The sequence below is a fragment of the Colletotrichum fructicola genome, assembly GCF_000319635.2.
Source record: "Colletotrichum fructicola Nara gc5 chromosome Unknown KSG_Nara_v1_contig07, whole genome shotgun sequence".
NCBI lineage: Eukaryota > Fungi > Ascomycota > Sordariomycetes > Glomerellales > Glomerellaceae > Colletotrichum > Colletotrichum fructicola.
The window spans coordinates 2603843-2621545 of NW_027094057.1; the positions used below are offsets into that span (position 1 = coordinate 2603843).

The 17703-nt window shown below is 54.4% G+C and overlaps 6 protein-coding genes across 6 annotated transcripts; 4 read left to right on the top strand and 2 right to left on the bottom strand.

Moving 5' to 3' along the window:
- Positions 1-342: 342 nt before the first annotated feature.
- bglB-2 (Beta-glucosidase B) lies at positions 343-3301 on the top strand (the record flags this gene model as incomplete). The annotated part of the gene is made up of 7 exons (XM_032034065.1): positions 343-540; positions 598-723; positions 775-1033; positions 1089-1308; positions 1359-2661; positions 2708-3198; positions 3253-3301. 7 exons carry the CDS (start codon positions 343-345, stop codon positions 3299-3301), a joined length of 2646 nt encoding a protein of 881 aa, XP_031886821.1.
- Positions 3302-4785: 1484 nt separating this feature from the next.
- On the bottom strand, positions 4786-5148 carry CGGC5_v012444 (uncharacterized protein; the record flags this gene model as incomplete). Its single annotated transcript, XM_032034064.1, has 1 exon — positions 4786-5148. One exon carries the CDS (start codon positions 5146-5148, stop codon positions 4786-4788), a length of 363 nt encoding a protein of 120 aa, XP_031886822.1.
- Positions 5149-6353: 1205 nt separating this feature from the next.
- Positions 6354-8506, top strand: CGGC5_v012445 (Uncharacterized protein; the record flags this gene model as incomplete). Its single annotated transcript, XM_032034063.1, has 2 exons — positions 6354-6701; positions 6752-8506. 2 exons carry the CDS (start codon positions 6354-6356, stop codon positions 8504-8506), a joined length of 2103 nt encoding a protein of 700 aa, XP_031886823.1.
- A 1039-nt stretch (positions 8507-9545) lies between these two features.
- CGGC5_v012446 (uncharacterized protein) lies at positions 9546-11210 on the top strand (the record flags this gene model as incomplete). The annotated part of the gene is made up of 1 exon (XM_032034062.1): positions 9546-11210. The coding sequence occupies one exon, from the start codon at positions 9546-9548 to the stop codon at positions 11208-11210; it is 1665 nt and encodes a 554-aa protein (XP_031886824.1).
- Positions 11211-12342: 1132 nt separating this feature from the next.
- PbP450-1-1 (Cytochrome P450 monooxygenase 1) lies at positions 12343-14258 on the top strand (the record flags this gene model as incomplete). Its single annotated transcript, XM_032034061.1, has 5 exons — positions 12343-12393; positions 12478-13347; positions 13422-13736; positions 13828-13994; positions 14096-14258. 5 exons carry the CDS (start codon positions 12343-12345, stop codon positions 14256-14258), a joined length of 1566 nt encoding a protein of 521 aa, XP_031886825.1.
- A 508-nt stretch (positions 14259-14766) lies between these two features.
- CGGC5_v012448 (Inosine-5'-monophosphate dehydrogenase) lies at positions 14767-16632 on the bottom strand (the record flags this gene model as incomplete). Its single annotated transcript, XM_032034060.1, has 3 exons — positions 14767-14959; positions 15013-15958; positions 16152-16632. 3 exons carry the CDS (start codon positions 16630-16632, stop codon positions 14767-14769), a joined length of 1620 nt encoding a protein of 539 aa, XP_031886826.1.
- Positions 16633-17703: the final 1071 nt, after the last annotated feature.

Genomic DNA, 17703 nt, shown 5'->3' on the forward strand with positions numbered 1-17703 from the left:
GCTGGCAGTGCACCCACGCCTCGGGTTCCATATAAGTCTTATATGAGTCCATCACTACCTTATTGTTTCTCTCTGAACTGAAGCTTACTACATGTCGAATTCACCCCTATAGTGGTCAGATTCGAGGAAGCACGTCTTGCAAAGGACACCATTACTTGTCAGGGTTTCTTTTTTGGTTTGACCTTTCTCATTCCATTTTCTACACTGAACATACCTTTGGGCATTGGCGTCAGGCTCCTTGCATCCTTGCCATCGCTGTCTTTCAACCCACAACATTTCGCTGTCCGTCTTGCTACGCAAGTTGGAAGTGTTTTGGTCTGAAGACTGGAGCTCGACCCCAACATGAACAGTTTGGCTCAGCGAGCTAAGGATCACGAAGTCGATCCGCCAGCCACTCCCCCAGAGACCGAGATGAGCAACTCAACCCCAAACACGGAGTTCTCTCCTCCATACAGCCCCCAACAAAAGGTGCAGCAGATAATGAAGGACACCAGGGTGGCAGCGAGGAAGAAATTGGAGCAGCTCACGCTTGAAGAGAAGGTACGGCTAATGAAGTCCCTTCGTAATATGGAGAAATGTTGCTGACTCTTTCTGGAGGTATCTCTACTTACAGCCGCAGACTTTTGGAGGACGAAGACAATCCCATCCAGGAATATCCCAGCGATCAAGACATCAGATGGTCCCAATGGTGCTCGCGGGGGGATATTTGTCGGGGGAACCAAGGTCTGTCATTTTGACCGAGTACTCCAAATGATGGGTAACTGACTATACAAGGCTGCACTATTCCCTTGCGGCGTTTCTCTCGCAGCGACTTGGAATAAGGAACTGCTCTACGAAGTCGGACAGCATCTGGCAGATGAGGCCAAGGCTAGGTCTGCCAACGTTCTCTTGGCGCCGACCGTATGCATGCATCGCCATCCTCTCGGTGGACGCAACTTCGAGTCCTTTTCTGAGGACCCCCTTCTGACCGGGAAGCTGGCCGCTCAGTATATCCTTGGCCTACAGGAAAAAGGAGTTGCAGCAACCATAAAGCGTTTGTGTCCACCGGGCAATGACACTTTATCAGTTTGAATGCTAACATTCGATAGACTTCGTGGGCAATGAGCAAGAGACCCATAGATTGACAATAGATTCCCTCATCCAGGAGCGTCCGCTTCGCGAGATCTACCTTCGCCCATTTGAAATCGCTGTTCGAGAGGCGAATCCATGGGCTCTGATGTCTTCGTACAACCTTATCAACGGTGTGCATGCGGATATGAACAACTTCACGCTTCGGGACATTCTTCGAGGCGAGTGGGGTTACGATGGGTAAATCTACCTCTGATGACTTCTTTAAAGACTTGACTGACATTGCTTAGAACTGTTGTTTCCGACTGGGGCGGTACCAACTCTACATCCGAGTCAATCATTGCGGGATGCGATATTGAATTTCCCTACTCTTCCAAGTGGCGTTTCGATAAAGTCATTGAAGAGATGAAGAACGGCAAGATTGCCAAAGAGGACATTGACCGTGCCGCCGAGAATGTTCTCACTTTGGTCGAACGTCTAAAGGGCGACGATATGTCTGCAGAGGAAGCGGAGAAAGAAGACAATCGAGAATCGACAAGAAATCTCATTCGTACCGCAGGAGCAGAGGGGCTTACCCTCCTGAAGAATGATGGTGCCATCCTTCCTCTGAACCCTAAAACAACAAAGGTCGCTGTGATAGGACCAAATGCGAATCGAGCAATTGCAGGAGGTGGAGGCAGTGCCAGTCTCAACCCATACTACAGAACCATTCCCCTGGAGAGCATTCGGACTGCATCAGAGCAGGAAGTCACCTTTGCGCAAGGATGCCATATCTACAAGTGGCTCCCGGTCGCGTCGCCGTACTGTACCGAGAAGTCGGGCAAGCCAGGCGTTGGCATTGATTGGTACGCCGGTGATAAGTTTGAGGGAGAACCCATCGTCATCCAGAGACGCACCAACACAGATCTATTCCTCTGGGACTCTGCCCCGCTCAGCGAAATTGGTCCTGAATGGTCAGCCATCGCTACCACCTATTTAACATCGAAGACAACCGGAAAGCATACTGTCAGCTTCATGAGTGTTGGGCCTGGAAAGCTGTATGTCAACGGAAAGCTTGCCTTGGATCTATGGGATTGGACCGAAGAGGGGGAGGCCATGTTTGACGGCTCAGTGGACTATCTGGTTGACGTCGACATGGAGGCTGGGAAGCCGGTTGAGCTCAAGGTCGAGATGACCAACGAACTCCGGCCCGTCGCCAAGCAGAAGCAATTCGGCATCACCCACAAGTACGGAGGCTGCCGGATCGGTTTCAAGGAAGAAGATCAGGTCGACTTCCTCCAAGAGGCAGTAGATACCGCTAAGGCAGCAGACGTGGCTGTTGTCATCGTCGGGCTCGACGCGGAATGGGAATCTGAGGGATACGACAGACAAACAATGGACCTTCCGTCTGACGGAAGCCAGGACAGGCTGATTGAAGCAGTTGTCAAGGCAAACCCCCGCACTGTCGTTATCAACCAATCTGGCACACCAGTCGCTATGCCGTGGGTTGACCAAGTGCCCACCATCATCCAAGGTTGGTATCAGGGACAGGAGGCCGGAAACGCTCTTGCCGATGTACTCTTTGGATTCAAGAATCCCAGTGGGAAGCTCCCGGTGTGTACCACCCCTCCCGTCTCCAGCGTCCACTAATGTCCTGTAGTCTACATTCCCCAAGCGCATTCAAGACACCCCTGCTTACAACAATTGGCCCGGGGAGAACCTGAAGGTCAACTATGGTGAAGGCCTATACATTGGCTACCGCCACTATGAGCGAGCACGCATCGAGCCTCTATTTCCATTTGGTCATGGCCTTTCCTATACCACCTTCGAGTACGGACGCCCCTCGATCAGCACCAAGACGCTTACGTCCCGGGGAACGATTGAGGTGGTCTTCGCGGTGAGCAATATCGGCTTAGTGTCTGGCTCCGAAGCCGTGCAGATTTATGTGCGTGATGACAAGTCGAGGCTACCCCGTCCGGAAAAGGAGCTTGTGGCTTTCGAGAAGGTGTTCCTGGAAGCCGGGGAGACGAAGCACCTCCACATTTACCTGGACAAGTACGCCGTAGGCTACTATGACACATCCGTCCCGGGATGGATCGCTGAGGAGGGCACCTTCAAAGTCCTAGTTGGCGCGTCATCTGCTGACATCAAGTAAGTTGCCGTTCTTGTCACCTGCGAGGTACAGGCACTAACCGTGACTGCCAGACACTCTGTCCAATTTGATGTGAAAGAATCCTTCAGCTGGGTTTTCTAGACCTGAGTTTCTTTTGATCCAGGATACATACCATGCCATATGTTTCATTATTTCAGTCATGTATCTCACCATATTTGAGATGTCATAGCCGGGTAGATGTATTAATTTGTGGACACATCCAGGTCACCAACGTCTCTACATAGGAATAAGACAAGCTCCGTTGCACTCCTTCATCATCACGCCCTCTTTTTGTAACTCATGGGGGGCTCCAGGCACAGGATTCGACCTTAAGAAAGGATATCGGTGACTGCCTGCGTCATTCGTCTGCATGAGAGTGGATGTTAGTCTACTCTGGGGGCACATGACAAGAGTGGAATAGAAGCCCGGTTCGTGTCGCAAATGTATCGATTACGTCTTTGACAGAGCATCCAATCTTGTACGTTATGGGAACCTGCAAGTGAGTCTCGTGCCAGACTTACCGCCAGAGACATGCATGGTGTTCCGAGAAACGGTTCGGCCTGGGGTACACGCCTCGGAACCAGTCGGCTTATTCAAACATTTCTGCCTGTAACGGCGACTTATACCGTTTACCAAAAGTGCCTGGGTTGTAGACAGTGGTGTGGGATCTCGGGACGAAGCTTCCATGCTTCCCAGAGCGGATTGATGGGGGCGTGCTCCGAGCCTTACCTTATCTTGCATCGTGAGGGGAGCTCAATGGTACCCTGTCTTCCAGTGAGGCCCCTGGCCATGATGAAGGTCTTTTGTTTCCACCAATATATGTTAATGAAGAAGGCATGGTTCGTGTTGATTGTCGATGTCCACGTGTATGTGCTGCTTTGGGGGACTGATGTTGTGATCGTCTGCTGGGCCCGTTGCAGTGAGCATGGGGCCGTGGGGGGTTGCGTGGTGTCTCGCAGCCACGAGGTTTGAACTTGGCGATTCTGGGGGTTTGGGTGGATGGGTGGTGTAGCGAGGGCATGTGATGTTGTGAGCCATGGATCTCGTCGTCACTAGGGAGGCGCCCACGGCGTTATGTAGAGAGGTGTAGCTGGGGGGCTGGGTGTGTAAACAGCTCACGAGCTCGCATTGACATGCCGCGGAGAGGCGCCATTTGTTGCGATCTGACATGGTATCAACGCTGCAACGGAGCCGATCTCGTCTCGGTAGCCGGCTGAATGGGAGTCGTACAGCACGAGAGTCACGAGGCATGTGTCGGTTCCAAGAGTTTTGCGGCGATGGCGATGATGGTGGTGGTGTTTTGATAAAGTCATGTATGATGGTGTGCGGAGGACGGTTGAAGTCTCGGACCGGTCAGCGTTGTGTCGGCTTACGGGACTTTCTCTTCGGCGAAGATTATTGAGTGTGTGTAGAGGCAAGTCTATATGGAGGAAACGTTTCAATGGAGAAGAGGAGGTGGCGATGGCTTCATTATTTTGAATGAATGGAATTACCTCAGCCAGCAAAGCACACGCCCCTCATTAACCCGAAAATGAACACATCCCGTCTCAGCCAACGGCAAAATTAGATTCGCCACGACACTGCTTTCAGGCCTGTTTCTCCTTGCCATCCGCAGCGACAGGTATGCATAGGATGAACATCAAACAACCGCCCTCGCTCCGGAAAGGGCCGTGTTCCATGCCGGGCTTGCGGTATGCGTAGGCGCCCTCGGTCCAGCCCTCGCCTAGGCGGACGTCGAAGAGGTCGCCCTGCGCGAGGTAGATCTCCTCGACGTAGTCGTGGACGAAGAGGGGCTGGCGGTTGGCGGCGCCGGGGCGCCAGCGCTGGAGGGTCGTGCGGCGGCCGGTGGCCGGGTCGGCGTTGAGGAGCATCTCGTCGACGCCGGGTTCCAGCTCGGTCCAGGAGCGGCCGGGGGCGGAGGCTGCGGGGTGGAACTCGAATTGTTCCATTGCGCGGGTGTGTGTGTGACGAGTTTGTTGTTCCCGGTGGGGACTGTGGGATTTGTTTGTAAGTTTGGTGGTGTTGAGATGAGTTTGATGAGGTCGATTAGGCGAGAGCTTGTTTGTTAGCTGAGTTCATTCATGCCTTTGAGTGGCATTTGAGCGTTTAATGCATTGTTGCTCTTAGACACGGCCCATCACTCTGGCTTGGCTGTTCACTCGACCGAGGTTGATTTCTAAGCCTGGAATGTCAGTGTGAGAGGGCGTCATAGGCGATGCTGATGGTTGAGAGTCTTTGGAAATCCAAGCCTTGGGCTGATGGTCGAAAGACCAAAGTCCCATGCCGGGAAATCCTTCAGTTGCGATGAGGTAAAGGCTAGACTCGGCGTCTCAAAAGGAACAAGAGCGGAAGGTAGGTTGCTTTTGCGGGTTAGACCTGCCGAGCGTAGCCCCGGGGAAAAAGGAGCGTCAGTGTGGAGCTTCCTTCCCAGTCGAGCTGAAGTGTAGGTGCTTATGTGGGCTCAGCTGCAGCAGCTATGCGTACCTACCTGGGTCCACGGGTGCTTCCAGCGACGTTTCCCCCCCAGCGGGGACCTGGCCGGTGGAGGGCGTCGGGGGCATCCCAAGCTGCCAGGACCGCCCCGTGGCCATATCGTGATCCGTGAAATGGGTGCGGCGACACATCTCCTGCACCTTCCCTTCAGGTTCATTGTCGCCACGCGTCTTCTCTCCTGTATTTTCCAATGTCCATTTCCTCCATTATCTCCCCTTTCCATTCTCAGCTCTCCGACGCAGGCGCCCGACAGCCTTTGTAACGGAGCTACAGACAGCTGCAAAACGTGTTTCTTGTGTTTCCCATTGGATTTCTTTGTTCCGTTGTACCCGACTGAGGTTACCCACGTTGACTGGACCTTTCCCTTGCTTCATTCCCTCGTTCCAACCTTGTGTCATGTCAACCATTTGAGACTGCGACCCCCAGATCCATTCCTGACGAGCGAGACAATCGCGCGCGACCTGCCGAAGCCGAAGAACCGCGCGCCCATATTCCATCCACCCACACACGCGGCGCGAGTACATACACCCGCATACGCAAGCCTGCCCACACACGCTTGTCAGGCTTCTGCGACCATTCCATTCCGGGGTCCCGAAAAAAAAAAAAGGGAGCAGCCAGCCCAGAGTTGCAGGGGAATGGCACGCGGGCGCACCACGGCATGATGGCTCCGCCTTACAGCAACGGGTACGCCTACAAGGGCAAAGGTCCTTCGGCTTTGCTCTTCCAACACAGTGGCGGTAGCTTCCGCGACCGCGCCAGACCTGTCCTCAACGCCGCTGCCCGACTATCGCAAAGACTCTGGCATTTTTGGCAAACCCGCGGACGACGCATGACCATCAACATGCTGTACCAGGCCGGCTGGCAGCTGCGCCAGAACCTCACCGCGCGCCGCCTCCTGAGCTTCCCCCACCTTCTGGTGTGCTTGTGGATGCTCATCCTGCTTTGGGGCGAGCGCTGGGTGTTCAGTAGTCGGGTTGCCGACTGCAGATGGAGCAATTGGGAGGGCTGGGTAAGCTGAGCGTCCCCGTGCTTGGAGGATGCGGTACTGACAATGAACAGCCCGCAGGAGCGAATCCTCACCACCTTATTTTCGTTGCCGACCCCCAAATCACCGACCCTCATTCATACCCCGGAAGGCCGTGGCCTCTGTCGGAGCTGACCGTACTCATTACCGATAACTACCTTCGGAGAGGCTTCACGCAGCTTCAATCGCAGTTGATACCCGATTCGCTCTTCTTCTTGGGCGATCTATTCGATGGCGGGCGAGAGTGGAAGACGGGCAAAGGCGACTGGGCAGACCCTGAATGGGCAGCTGCGCGACGACCCAAGAGCGAGCGGCCACACGTCAAGGAGTGGAACGAACATTACGGCGACAAGTACTGGTTGAGCGAGTACGAACGATTCGGCGACATATTCTTCAGCGACTGGGCGAGCCTCGGTGGTACGAAGGCTGGGAATTGGCAGAGAGGGCGCAAGCTGGTTGCAAGCTTGCCGGGTAACCACGACCTTGGCTACGGCGACCAGGTCAAGGTGTCGGTCAGAGAGCGCTTCGCATCATTCTTTGGCGACGTCAATCGCGTCGACGTAATTGGCAATCATTCCATTGTCTCCGTCGATACTCTCTCCTTGAGCGCCAGTTCATCGGTGCAAGCTGAGCGAGGCGATCTGAGACCGATTCACACGCCAGCGGACGTCTTTCTCAAGGACGTAAAGTTCACCAAGAGGAAGGCTGTGGAGAAGGAACTGCGCTTCTGGAGGGGCGACGTGGAGGGTCTTGGGTACAATCACTTGGTGGAAGATCTGGAAACGGCGGACGTCGAAAACGTCCCGACGATTGCGCCAGGCGAAGACGGTCCCGACTTTCCCACGATTCTACTCACTCATGTGCCGCTGTACCGAGACCCGGGAACTCCCTGCGGACCGTACCGGGAGCACTGGCCTCCTGCCAAACCGCCAAGAGGTCAGAGAGGTCCCGTCATCCCGGATCATCGGAACGCAATCTCGGTTTCCGGCGGTTATCAATACCAGAATGTGCTGGACGAAGACGCCTCTGTCAATCTCGTGAAGAGCGTGGGCAATGTGGTTCATGTCTTTTCCGGTGACGATCACGACTATTGCGAGGTGGTTCATTCCCCTAAGAAAGAGAGCGTCCGCGAGATCACCGTAAAGAGCATGAGCATGGCGATGGGTGTTCCGACCCCCGGCTTCCTCATGGTCAGTCTGTATAACCCCGTCGATGCCAATGGCAAGCCTCTTCCCGGCGCTCCGGAAAAGACGTTGCAAACCCATCTTTGCTTGTTGCCGAACCAACTGGCTACTTACGCCAAGTACGTCGGCTTCATCTTCGTCAGCGTTGTCGCCATTAGCATCCGATCGTTCCTGGTGCCTGTCCTCAACCTGACGCCGTTCGCTCTGGAGGCAGAGCAACCGAATGGCGCCATCCTACCCACTTTCAAGGAAAAGGTAGAGGACGAAGGAACTTACAACATGCGGTCCACCTCGGCATCGTCCGGAACCCGGTACCAAACCAACTCGTCGTCACGAACCAGAAGCGGATCGCTTATGAACGGCTCCGCCCCTCTCCCGCCACCCAAGACCAAGCAAAAGAAGCAGGGCTGGGGGCACCGCACGCCGAGAATTGAAATCTTCCAAGACGACTTCTACGGAGCCGGCAAGCCTCGGTTGACTTGGAAGGCAGCGTCGCAGCGGTCGAGAACGACGGTTGGACGCGTGGTCCGAGAGATTGGCTTCTCAACGTGGAGAGTCACGTGGATGGTGGTCTTGTTTTGGTCATATCTTGCATATAAGGGATAGAGAGGTTCCGCATTCTCCAGCATGTATTATTATTATTCATCATCGTTTTTCGAAGACTCTGGCATCGAGCGGATTTTGCATTGGCGGGCTGTTTGACTGAAAAACTGCTGGGTCGAGTCACTGGATACAAAAAAAGGTCCGTCGGCGTTGTCGTTTCCTTGTATTATAGCACATCTGGCAAAGAGTCCAGAGGCTTTGAGTTACAAGCCTTTGATGACTATGGTTTCTTGAAGGTACACATGGAACATTCACGCAGTCTGAAAGCATGACCACCCCCAGTGTCAAACTACGGACCTATTTGTGGTTTCCCCTTATAGCTCTGCTAGCTCAAATTATCCCTGCTGGGTTTATTCCGTCCGTAGTCTGTATCAGCGAAAGCAAGCCTGAGCAGCAAATTGATGCCCCTGAAGCGCACGCTTGATTCGCTGCTTTGCCAGGCACATCGTTGTTGAGCTGAGAACCTGGGATGACTTGCACAGTATGTTGGATGATAAGTGACGAGCACTCGTCCAGTAGCAACGACCAATCCGAAATAATCTGTTGATATTCAGAGCAAACCCGACATAGCGCCTGCGAGGGTCTAGATAGTACTCATCTTCGAGGTGGAAGTCGGGATTCAACCAAGTTGCCGAGTTTAACGAGCAAACCTGATATAAAATTCCTGATTAAGCCATCTTGAGGAAGGAGAAGACCACTGTCACTGCATTGAGAAGGGTAAGTGAATCAAGTCCAAGGCTTCTACATGACTCTGGCGCCTTCCAAATGAATGAGTCCAACATTGGAAGGCGCAACCTGCTTTAGCAAAGACTGGACAAGGCGGCCGCACCTTCCTTTTCGTCGCGACTTCCTTCTTTTCTCAGATGAAAGCTCACTACCTACCTACACACCTTACCTAGGTAGCATTTTCTTCTCGGCACTTCCATCCTTCCCACGAAAATTCTGCCAGTCGCCAACTGCACATCGATAATCTCCTACAGACAACAAATTTTTCCTCGCTTCTGAACTTGGATGTGCGAACGATCGACGGGTGATGGCAGACATGCAGACACTTCCCGAACCTGCCAACGGCGATATCTTCGCCTTTGGTGGGAAGTTGACGATCGGCAACGCCGCCACCAACGTGTTCATCATCCACGACACGCGTCCAGGCGGAACGGCGTTGCTGCCGTCCAGCCTCTCGGTCAACTTCGTCTTGGAGAATGTGTACCACATCGACGCAGCTCTCTTCTCTCGCTATTGCAGCACCCTGGTCGGCGGCACTCTCATCAAAGGCTTGGGTCTCCAAGCCGAGGGGTGCCATTTGGGCGACAGGTCTATCGACACCGTCTACGATGATATTGTCTGCGTTGTGTCTGACCAGGCTGGCTCCAGCTGCTCGATTGGATCTGTAGCTGGGGATTTCGTCTCCGTTACCGATCCTGATGATGCCTGGAAGGACCCCGAGCTGCCTCCCACCCTCTCAATCACTCATATTGCTGGACAATCCACCAAGGAGTCTCCCAGAGCAGACGAAGGCAGCCTGGCCAGAGCCCTTTCGACCTGGTCCTCGATGAAGTTTACTCCTAGTCAGCCTGGACTTGGACACACACCAGCAATTGCGATGGGTGCGGACCTTGGTGCTGATAAGAATACGTCCATGCCTTCTCAGCCTTTCAGTAGGTCTTTGCAGGCCAATCCGCAAGAGAATGTCGAGGCACAGCTCCTGAGAGCACTCTCAGAGCTAGACGAGGCCCGCCAAGAGCTTGCCTCTTGGAAGCAGCAAAGCCTGGGTCCCCATCATGAACTTGCTCTGCCAAAAGTGGAGATAAGTCACCCAGAGAACCTCGCTCTTACAGATTCGCAACGCAAGCAACTGCCAGCTCCGGTGCCGCTAGCGATTGTCTGTGGTAACTGTGATAGGCCTGGCCACGAGGTTTGCGATTGCATCGGACCAGTGGATGATCATGGTTTCATCGATGCATGCCCCCTGTGCAACACTCGAGCCCACGGATTCGACACATGTCCAAAGGTGCCATCTCGCCGCGGCGGCAAGAGCATTAGAAAGGCGATCCGATTCGAGTACTTGGTCCGTCTACGCTCCAACAAAGCCCCCATCAAATCGCACAACTGCTGGGTTGCCATCTGGGTGCAAGGCGGGATGCCGTCCATCCCCCTTCCTCACACCAAACAGTTCTCACTCAAGTTGAGCCAAGATCCTTCGAGCGCTTATAATGCTCCAGATTGGCGAACTTACGAATACAATCGCCAGAGCAGCATCACATTCAACGAATTGGTTCAAGATCCCGACACGGTACTTCGACCGGGGCAGGCTTGCCAACTCGTGCCTGGGTCACAGACTATCATGGCCACCGGGCAAAGCTACTGCAGTGTCAAGTACAAGATGCAACGAGCACAGAGCAAGATTGAATCAGTGTATTCAGCTAAGCACGACAATGCTCAGCCCAAAAAGCAGCCGTACCGCCGTCAACCTCAGCCGCAACGAAAGAAACAAGCCGCATTGAAGCAGTCGAAGAAGACCAAAAAGAAGCAACACGCCCGACATTTACTAGATGAAGAGGATTTCAAGGACAATGTCAAGAGAGAAGCGGGAGATATTCCCAGTTTTGCCACAGGGGCAAACTGCACCATACTACAGCGGCCGCTTCCAACTCTCCCCGCCAGGGAACACATTCCATTCATCAAGCAAGAGCCTGTGGACTACTGAAGGATTTAAACATGACTGCACGCATCAAGACTGGCGGATTTACTATTTGTCATGAGGCCGTGTTGACAGCCGCTGTCTGCATGTACGGGGTAATCAACGCATTGGGAACGGACCACAGACTTTTACTTCTTTGCGCAGCCATCGTCTGACGCTTAATTATCATTATGTTCTCTAGGAATTCTCTAGGTCATCAATACAATGGCTTGCTGAGGTCGGAATTTCCTTCAAGATTTCAAAGACTTTTGATGTTTCGTGGTGATCAAAGCGAGCCATGCCACGGGCCGTTACTTATGTCTGCGGATATGTTTCAATAATCTTGCCAAGCTCCATAAAAGACACAGAACATCGGCGAAGATAGGTTTAGACGAACACAGCTTCTCAGCTGCGCCGCAATCAAGTAAACCCATCCACACCAGTATCCAAAGACAGAAAAGCATGCGCTACACCAACCTCTGAAAACTGTTGGCAACTGAACGACTCGGCACCGAGGGCCCGGGCTCGTATACACCATAACTATATACTATGAAGAACACGACGTGCTCGTTTTCGTTCGGGTGTGAATGCGATTCGCTGCTCGTATCGCGGACTGATGGCAGGGCCCGATAGCAGCGAGAGCCCGGGAGGGTGGTCGACCGTTCCTGCAATGAAACGCGCGGCAGTTCAGGCAGAGAACCGCTGGATGGGCTGACTTGCGGGTATAGTTTCCCATGGCGCACCCCTCACGACTTTGACTGCGGGAAGGTTCGTGCTACGGATTACCGTCTGATGTTGTGGTGCGGAGGACAGCTTATGGGAGGTTTCCCGTCTTGGCTTTTGCATTGCCTAGATTGCTTGTTTAGTCGTCTTGTGGAGAAAATTTGTCGGTCTGATTAGCGGGAATGAGGATTCATTGACACAGGGTAACGCTGTGTAGAGGTTGTCGTGTTCGGAATGACTGACAATGAGGGTTTCTGGATGCCTTGAGCAAAGGAAGGAGCTGGGGCATCGACGCGTGGGCTGCTTTGCCCCTGAAGCTAACAATGAGAAAAAAGTATGAATACCACGACGAGTCCAGACCTCTTGTTTGAAGAGATGGTAGGTGTGTAGCGTCAGTAGTATCTATCGTGTTGGAATCAATCGCAACTGACACAACATGGCGGTGACCACTCTGATGCTCCAGGCCTTCGGCCTCGTACTTTTTGCTGTAAGTGCCTCCCGCCGTAAACGTTCGAGATGCCTTCATTGTCACGTCCTCGGAATCTTTGTGACCGAAACTCACATAAATTAGACGTCCATCTACACCGTCTCCTACGTTGTCTACAACATCTTCTTCCACCCGCTCCGCCACTTCCCCGGACCTCTCCTGATGCGCGCGACCCGCGCCGCGTACTGCTACAGACTGGTCCGCGGCACAATCTCCTTCGACATGCTCGACCTCCACCGCCGCTACGGCCCCGTCGTGCGCGTCGCGCCGGACGAGCTGGCGTTCTCGGACGCGGACGCGTGGAAGGTGATCTTCGGCCACAAGGTCGGGGCCAACGCGGGGGGCGGCGTCGCCGGCACGTTTGAGAAGTCGGACACGTTCTACCGGCCGATCCCGGGCTTGCCCCGGGACATCATCACGGCGCTGGGGCCGCAGCACGCTGCGCTGCGGCGGCAGATGGCGCATGGGTTCAGCGACCGCGCGCTGAGGGAGCAGCAGCCTGTTATCATGAAGTATGTTGATCTGTTTATACAGCGGCTCAAGGAGCAGGCGGTGAGGCAGTCGGCGGCTTCTATACATGAAGCTACGCCGTTTGTGAGGAAGGGGGATGAGGAGCCGGTGAATCTGACGCTGTGGTATAACTACTGCACGTTCGACATCATTGGCGACCTCGCGTTCGGGGAGCCGTTTGGTTGTCTGGACAATTCGGACTATCACCCGTGGGTGCGGACCGTGTTCCAGATGGTGCGGGTGGGCGTGGCGTTCCAGACGGCAAACCACTACTCGTGGCTGCGGCGTATTATCACGGCGGCGCTTTCGACGGAGGCGATGCACCGGCGGAGAGAGGAGCAGCGGGAGATGACGATGCAGAAGGTGCTGAGGCGGATCGAGCTGGGCAAGAGCGGGCCGAGGTCGGACTTGGTGGAGGGTTTGTTGAAGAAGAAGGATGAGTGGGTGAGTTTTGCTTCTCTCTTACTTGGCTTCTTACCAGCAGATAAGTGGCATCTTTGTCGCTGACGAGCGTATAGAACATGTCGCTAGACGAGCTCGAGGCGAATAGCAGCATCCTCATCATCGCCGGTTCCGAGACGACGGCGACGGTCTTGGCTGGGGTGACATACCTGCTGCTCAAGAACCCGGACAAGATGAAGAAGCTGGTGGAGGAGGTGCGGACAATGTTCGCGTCCGAGGAGGAGATTGACCTCACGTCGGTGAACAGGTTGACGTACATGCTGGCCTGCCTAGACGAGGCGCTGCGTATGTATCCGCCAGTACCCACGGGGCTGCCGAGGGAGGTGCCCAAAGGCGGGGCGACAATTTGCGGGCAGTACATCCCAGAGAATGTGAGTTGTTGACGGCCGTCGAGCGATCAGGAATTGTGGCCGAGATGAAAAGGAGGTTTGCTGCTGGATGTTCGCTGACCAGCCTACACAGACTATCGTTGCGATTCACCAGTGGGCCACCTACCACGACGAGAGAAACTTCAAGAACCCGTTCAAGTTCCATCCGGAGCGCTTTTTGGGAGACCCGGAGTATGCGACGGACAAGAGGGAGGCGTTGCAGCCGTTCCACCTGGGGCCTCGGAATTGCCTTGGACGAAAGTGAGTCTCTCTATCCTTAGTTCGCTGCTGTTCCACGTCACCTTAGCATTGCATGGTATCTTTCGGAGGGAAGAGACCAGCCAGAGGCTAACCATGACCAGCTTGGCCTACGTCGAGATGAGAATCATGCTGGCGAGGATGATTTGGAACTTTGACTTGGTGCTCGCCGACGACAGCCAGGATTGGATGGAGAGGCAGATGATCTATGTGTTGTGGGCCAAGGGCGCGCTCAACGTGTACTTGAAGCCTGTTGTGAGAAACTGAGAATCTTAGAGTTAGAACAGCGGCTGTCATATGAGGGAAAAGAGGGCTCAACCTGGTCACCCCGTCTCCGCCGTGCCGGTACCCATTCTGTGCGGAGACCCACCGCCCGGCCCGGTTATGGAGATACCACGCCGAGCACCCCTCGTCAGACAGCATCACAGGCAGAAAATCGGACATGACCATTGTTCGTAATCGTTGAAAATTCTTCATTCGTGCCCCCGTGTGGGGGATGTGGTATTCAATACGCTTCATCTCTACTGTGGCACTTCAAGCCTGCCCGTAAGACTCCAAAAACTCCGCTGAAGACTTTTTAAGCACTGCCGCCCTAAGCAAGACTGTCTGCTTCCGTCCCTTCCCTTATGTAGCGCGTATATACCCTTGAGGGAGGAAAGGCGCATTTTCTTGAGTAAATCCCTTTTTCCCCATCCATGCCCAATAACTTTTGCCTCAACCATTTTCCACATATATTCCCATCACATCATCATTTCAAGTTGTTGCTCGCCATTTCTCAGGCGAACAGCTTCTTCTCGTAAGACTCCATGTTCACGTTGCCCTCCATCTGGGCACTGGCAGTGCGCAGCTCGAAACGGAGAATGCCGTTGTCAACAGACTCGCGGAGCTCCTTGAGAGACTGGATACCGCAGTCCTGCATGGAGTGCTTGAGACCGGCAGCCAGGTAGGGGATGAACTTGGAGATAGGTCTGCAGCGCGGTCAGCATAATGGTCAGTACAACAAAACGGAGAGGAAACACACCCTCTGTGAGCAACGGAGCCAGTGACACCCTGAGCAACAAGGACGCTGTCGCCCTCGGAGAAGTAGCGGGCAGTGCCAGCGTTGCTCTTTTGGCTGTCCTTGCCGCCGTTGCCGGCCTTCTTGTCCTGCATGGCGTCGATGGAACCCATACCACGGTAGGCCTTGACGAGCTTACCCTCGCGGGAGACGAAGGAGGTACCGGGGGACTCGGTGGTACCGGCCAGGAGACCGCCCATCATGACGGTGGAGGCACCAAGGGAGAGACCCTTGACGACGTGGCCGACGTTCTGGACGCCACCGTCGGCGATGCAGGGAACGCCGAAGCGAGCGGCGAAGCTGCTGACGGAGTGGACGGCGGCAGCCTGGGGCCGGCCGACGGCCATGACCTCCTGGGTAATGCAGGCAGAGCCAGAGCCCATACCGATACGGAGGCCGTCAACACCAGCCTCAATGAGGGTAGCGGCCTGCTCGCGGGTAACGACGTTTCCGCCAATGACGTCGACGCCGGGGAACTCGTTCTTGATCCACTTGATCATATCAACCTGGTACATGGAGTTACCCTGGGAGGAGTCGAGGATGACGACGTCGAGACCGGCATCGACGAGGAGGCGGAGACGCTCCTTGTCCTCGGGACGAGTGCCAATGGCGGCACCGCAGAGGAGCTGCTTGCTGTCGGGCAGCTTGGAGGCCAGGGGGAAGTGCTGGTTCTTGTTCAAGTCGGAGCGGGAGATCATGGAGACGAGGTTGAAGTCCTTGTCGACGATGGGCAGCTTGCCCTTCTTAGACTTGGCGAGGATCTTGTTGGCCTCGACAAGGTCGATACCGGAGGGGGCGGTGATTAGGTCAGTGACCATGACGTTGGCGATGGACTGGTTGGAGTCCTCCTCGAACTGGATGTCACGGTTGGTGACGATACCGAGCAGCTTGGAGCCAAGCTTGCCGTTCTCTGTTCACGGTGATTAGCCATGGCTCGCTAACAGACGTGGACACATTCTCTCTGGTAGAAGAAGCTGGGATCATAGTAAAGTGTCTCCGCATGACGACATGGTCGTCTTTTGGTGGAACGAAAGTTATAATTGAAAATGTTTGTAATCATGTAGAGCTGGGGGTAGGAAGAAATTTTCGAGGGAAATACTGACCAGTAACGGGGAAACCACCGAAACCCCACTTCTCCTTGAGAGCCTTCGCCTCGCCGACGGTGGTGTCGCGGCTGATGACGACGGGGTCGAGGATGAAGCCGTTCTCGTAACGCTTGACCTTGCGGACCATGTCGGCCTGGGCCTCGGGGGAGCAGTTGTGGTGGATGATTCCCAGACCACCCTGGAGAGCGATGGCAATGGCCATCTCGTGCTCAGTGACGGTGTCCATGGGGGAGGAGACGAAGGGGGTCTTGAGGGTGACCCGCTTGGTGACGGGAGAGTCCAGAGTGACGGCAGAGGCAGGGAAGCCAATGTAGCCGGGAAGGAGCAGGAAGTCGTTGTAGGTCAGACCACCGTGCTTCTTGGTGTCCATGAGCTCGTTGATGTCGAGGCCATCACGGCTCTCGTACTCCTTGAGGACCTGAAGGGCGGACTTGGAGTCCAGCACCTTGGCGCCGTTGATACCGTTGGTGGAAGGCATTTTTTCAGCGTCTTCCAAAGAAAAACAAAGGGGTATAATGGAGGAGAAAAGAAAAGTACGGAGTTGAAGAACTGCTAGTCTTTCGAAAGAGTACACAGAGTAGTTGAGCTCGATTTCGAAGACTAAGGTTGGATAGGTCTCTTCTTCCCGTAAGAAAGAAGGAGAAAAAGTTTCGAGACGACACCCCGCAGGAAATTTTTTAATGGGATTGGGACCCTGCGCGGTGCGCGACCGGCGGATGGAGGGGCAGGAGGGGCAGGCGGTGAGGAGCCACAGTGCGGCGCAACTCATGCAACGGCCGCTTCACTGTGCCAAGAATGGCCTGACCGAGGCCTGAATGGGGTTATCCTCATCTCACCGACTCTGGCCGCATGTTTGCTACTAGGGAAGCTGCATGCGCATTGCAGTCCACGCCTGTAAGTTGCATGTAAAAAATTGCAACTGCTATGGGACGCGGTTGATACGCGGACCAGCGCGTACGTCCCGTCCTAGATGAGTTTGGCGTCTTGGGTTGCATCGATAAGAGTCTTAGCAGTGCTCCTAAGAGAGGCACAGTAAAGCTGTGGATTAGCTAAGCTCGGGCTCGGCAATCGTTGGACCATATGACGCAAGTCTGGGAGCAACCCTCGGAAAAGAAAACGATGTCTACGGGGCTTTCCATTATGAAGCAAGAAGGGTTATTTACGCAGCATGGCAACGCGGGCAAAGCTTCTTGGTTCGGGGACGACAACAAGGGCAAACAACTTCAGTTGTTCGGGACTCGCGTTGCAAAGTTTGGAGTCTTTGGTTGGCTAGAGCAACAGATGCAGGACAACCCTTGCTCGGGTTGAATGCAGCTGCTGGGCTGAGCCTGACACGAAGGGCAGCAAGCATGTCTGTTTGAACTGAAGAGCTGTCCCAGTCACCACGATGCGGTCGATGGAAAGCCAGAGCATCAGCGTTGAGCTTCGATCCTCAGGTCTCGTCCAGTTTTACTTTTGCTTTTCCTCTGAGTCTAGTTGAAACTGGTGAGGCACTCGGTGCAGTAGCAGGCTGCACACGAGAAAAAAGACAGATGTGGCTTTTGGTTGC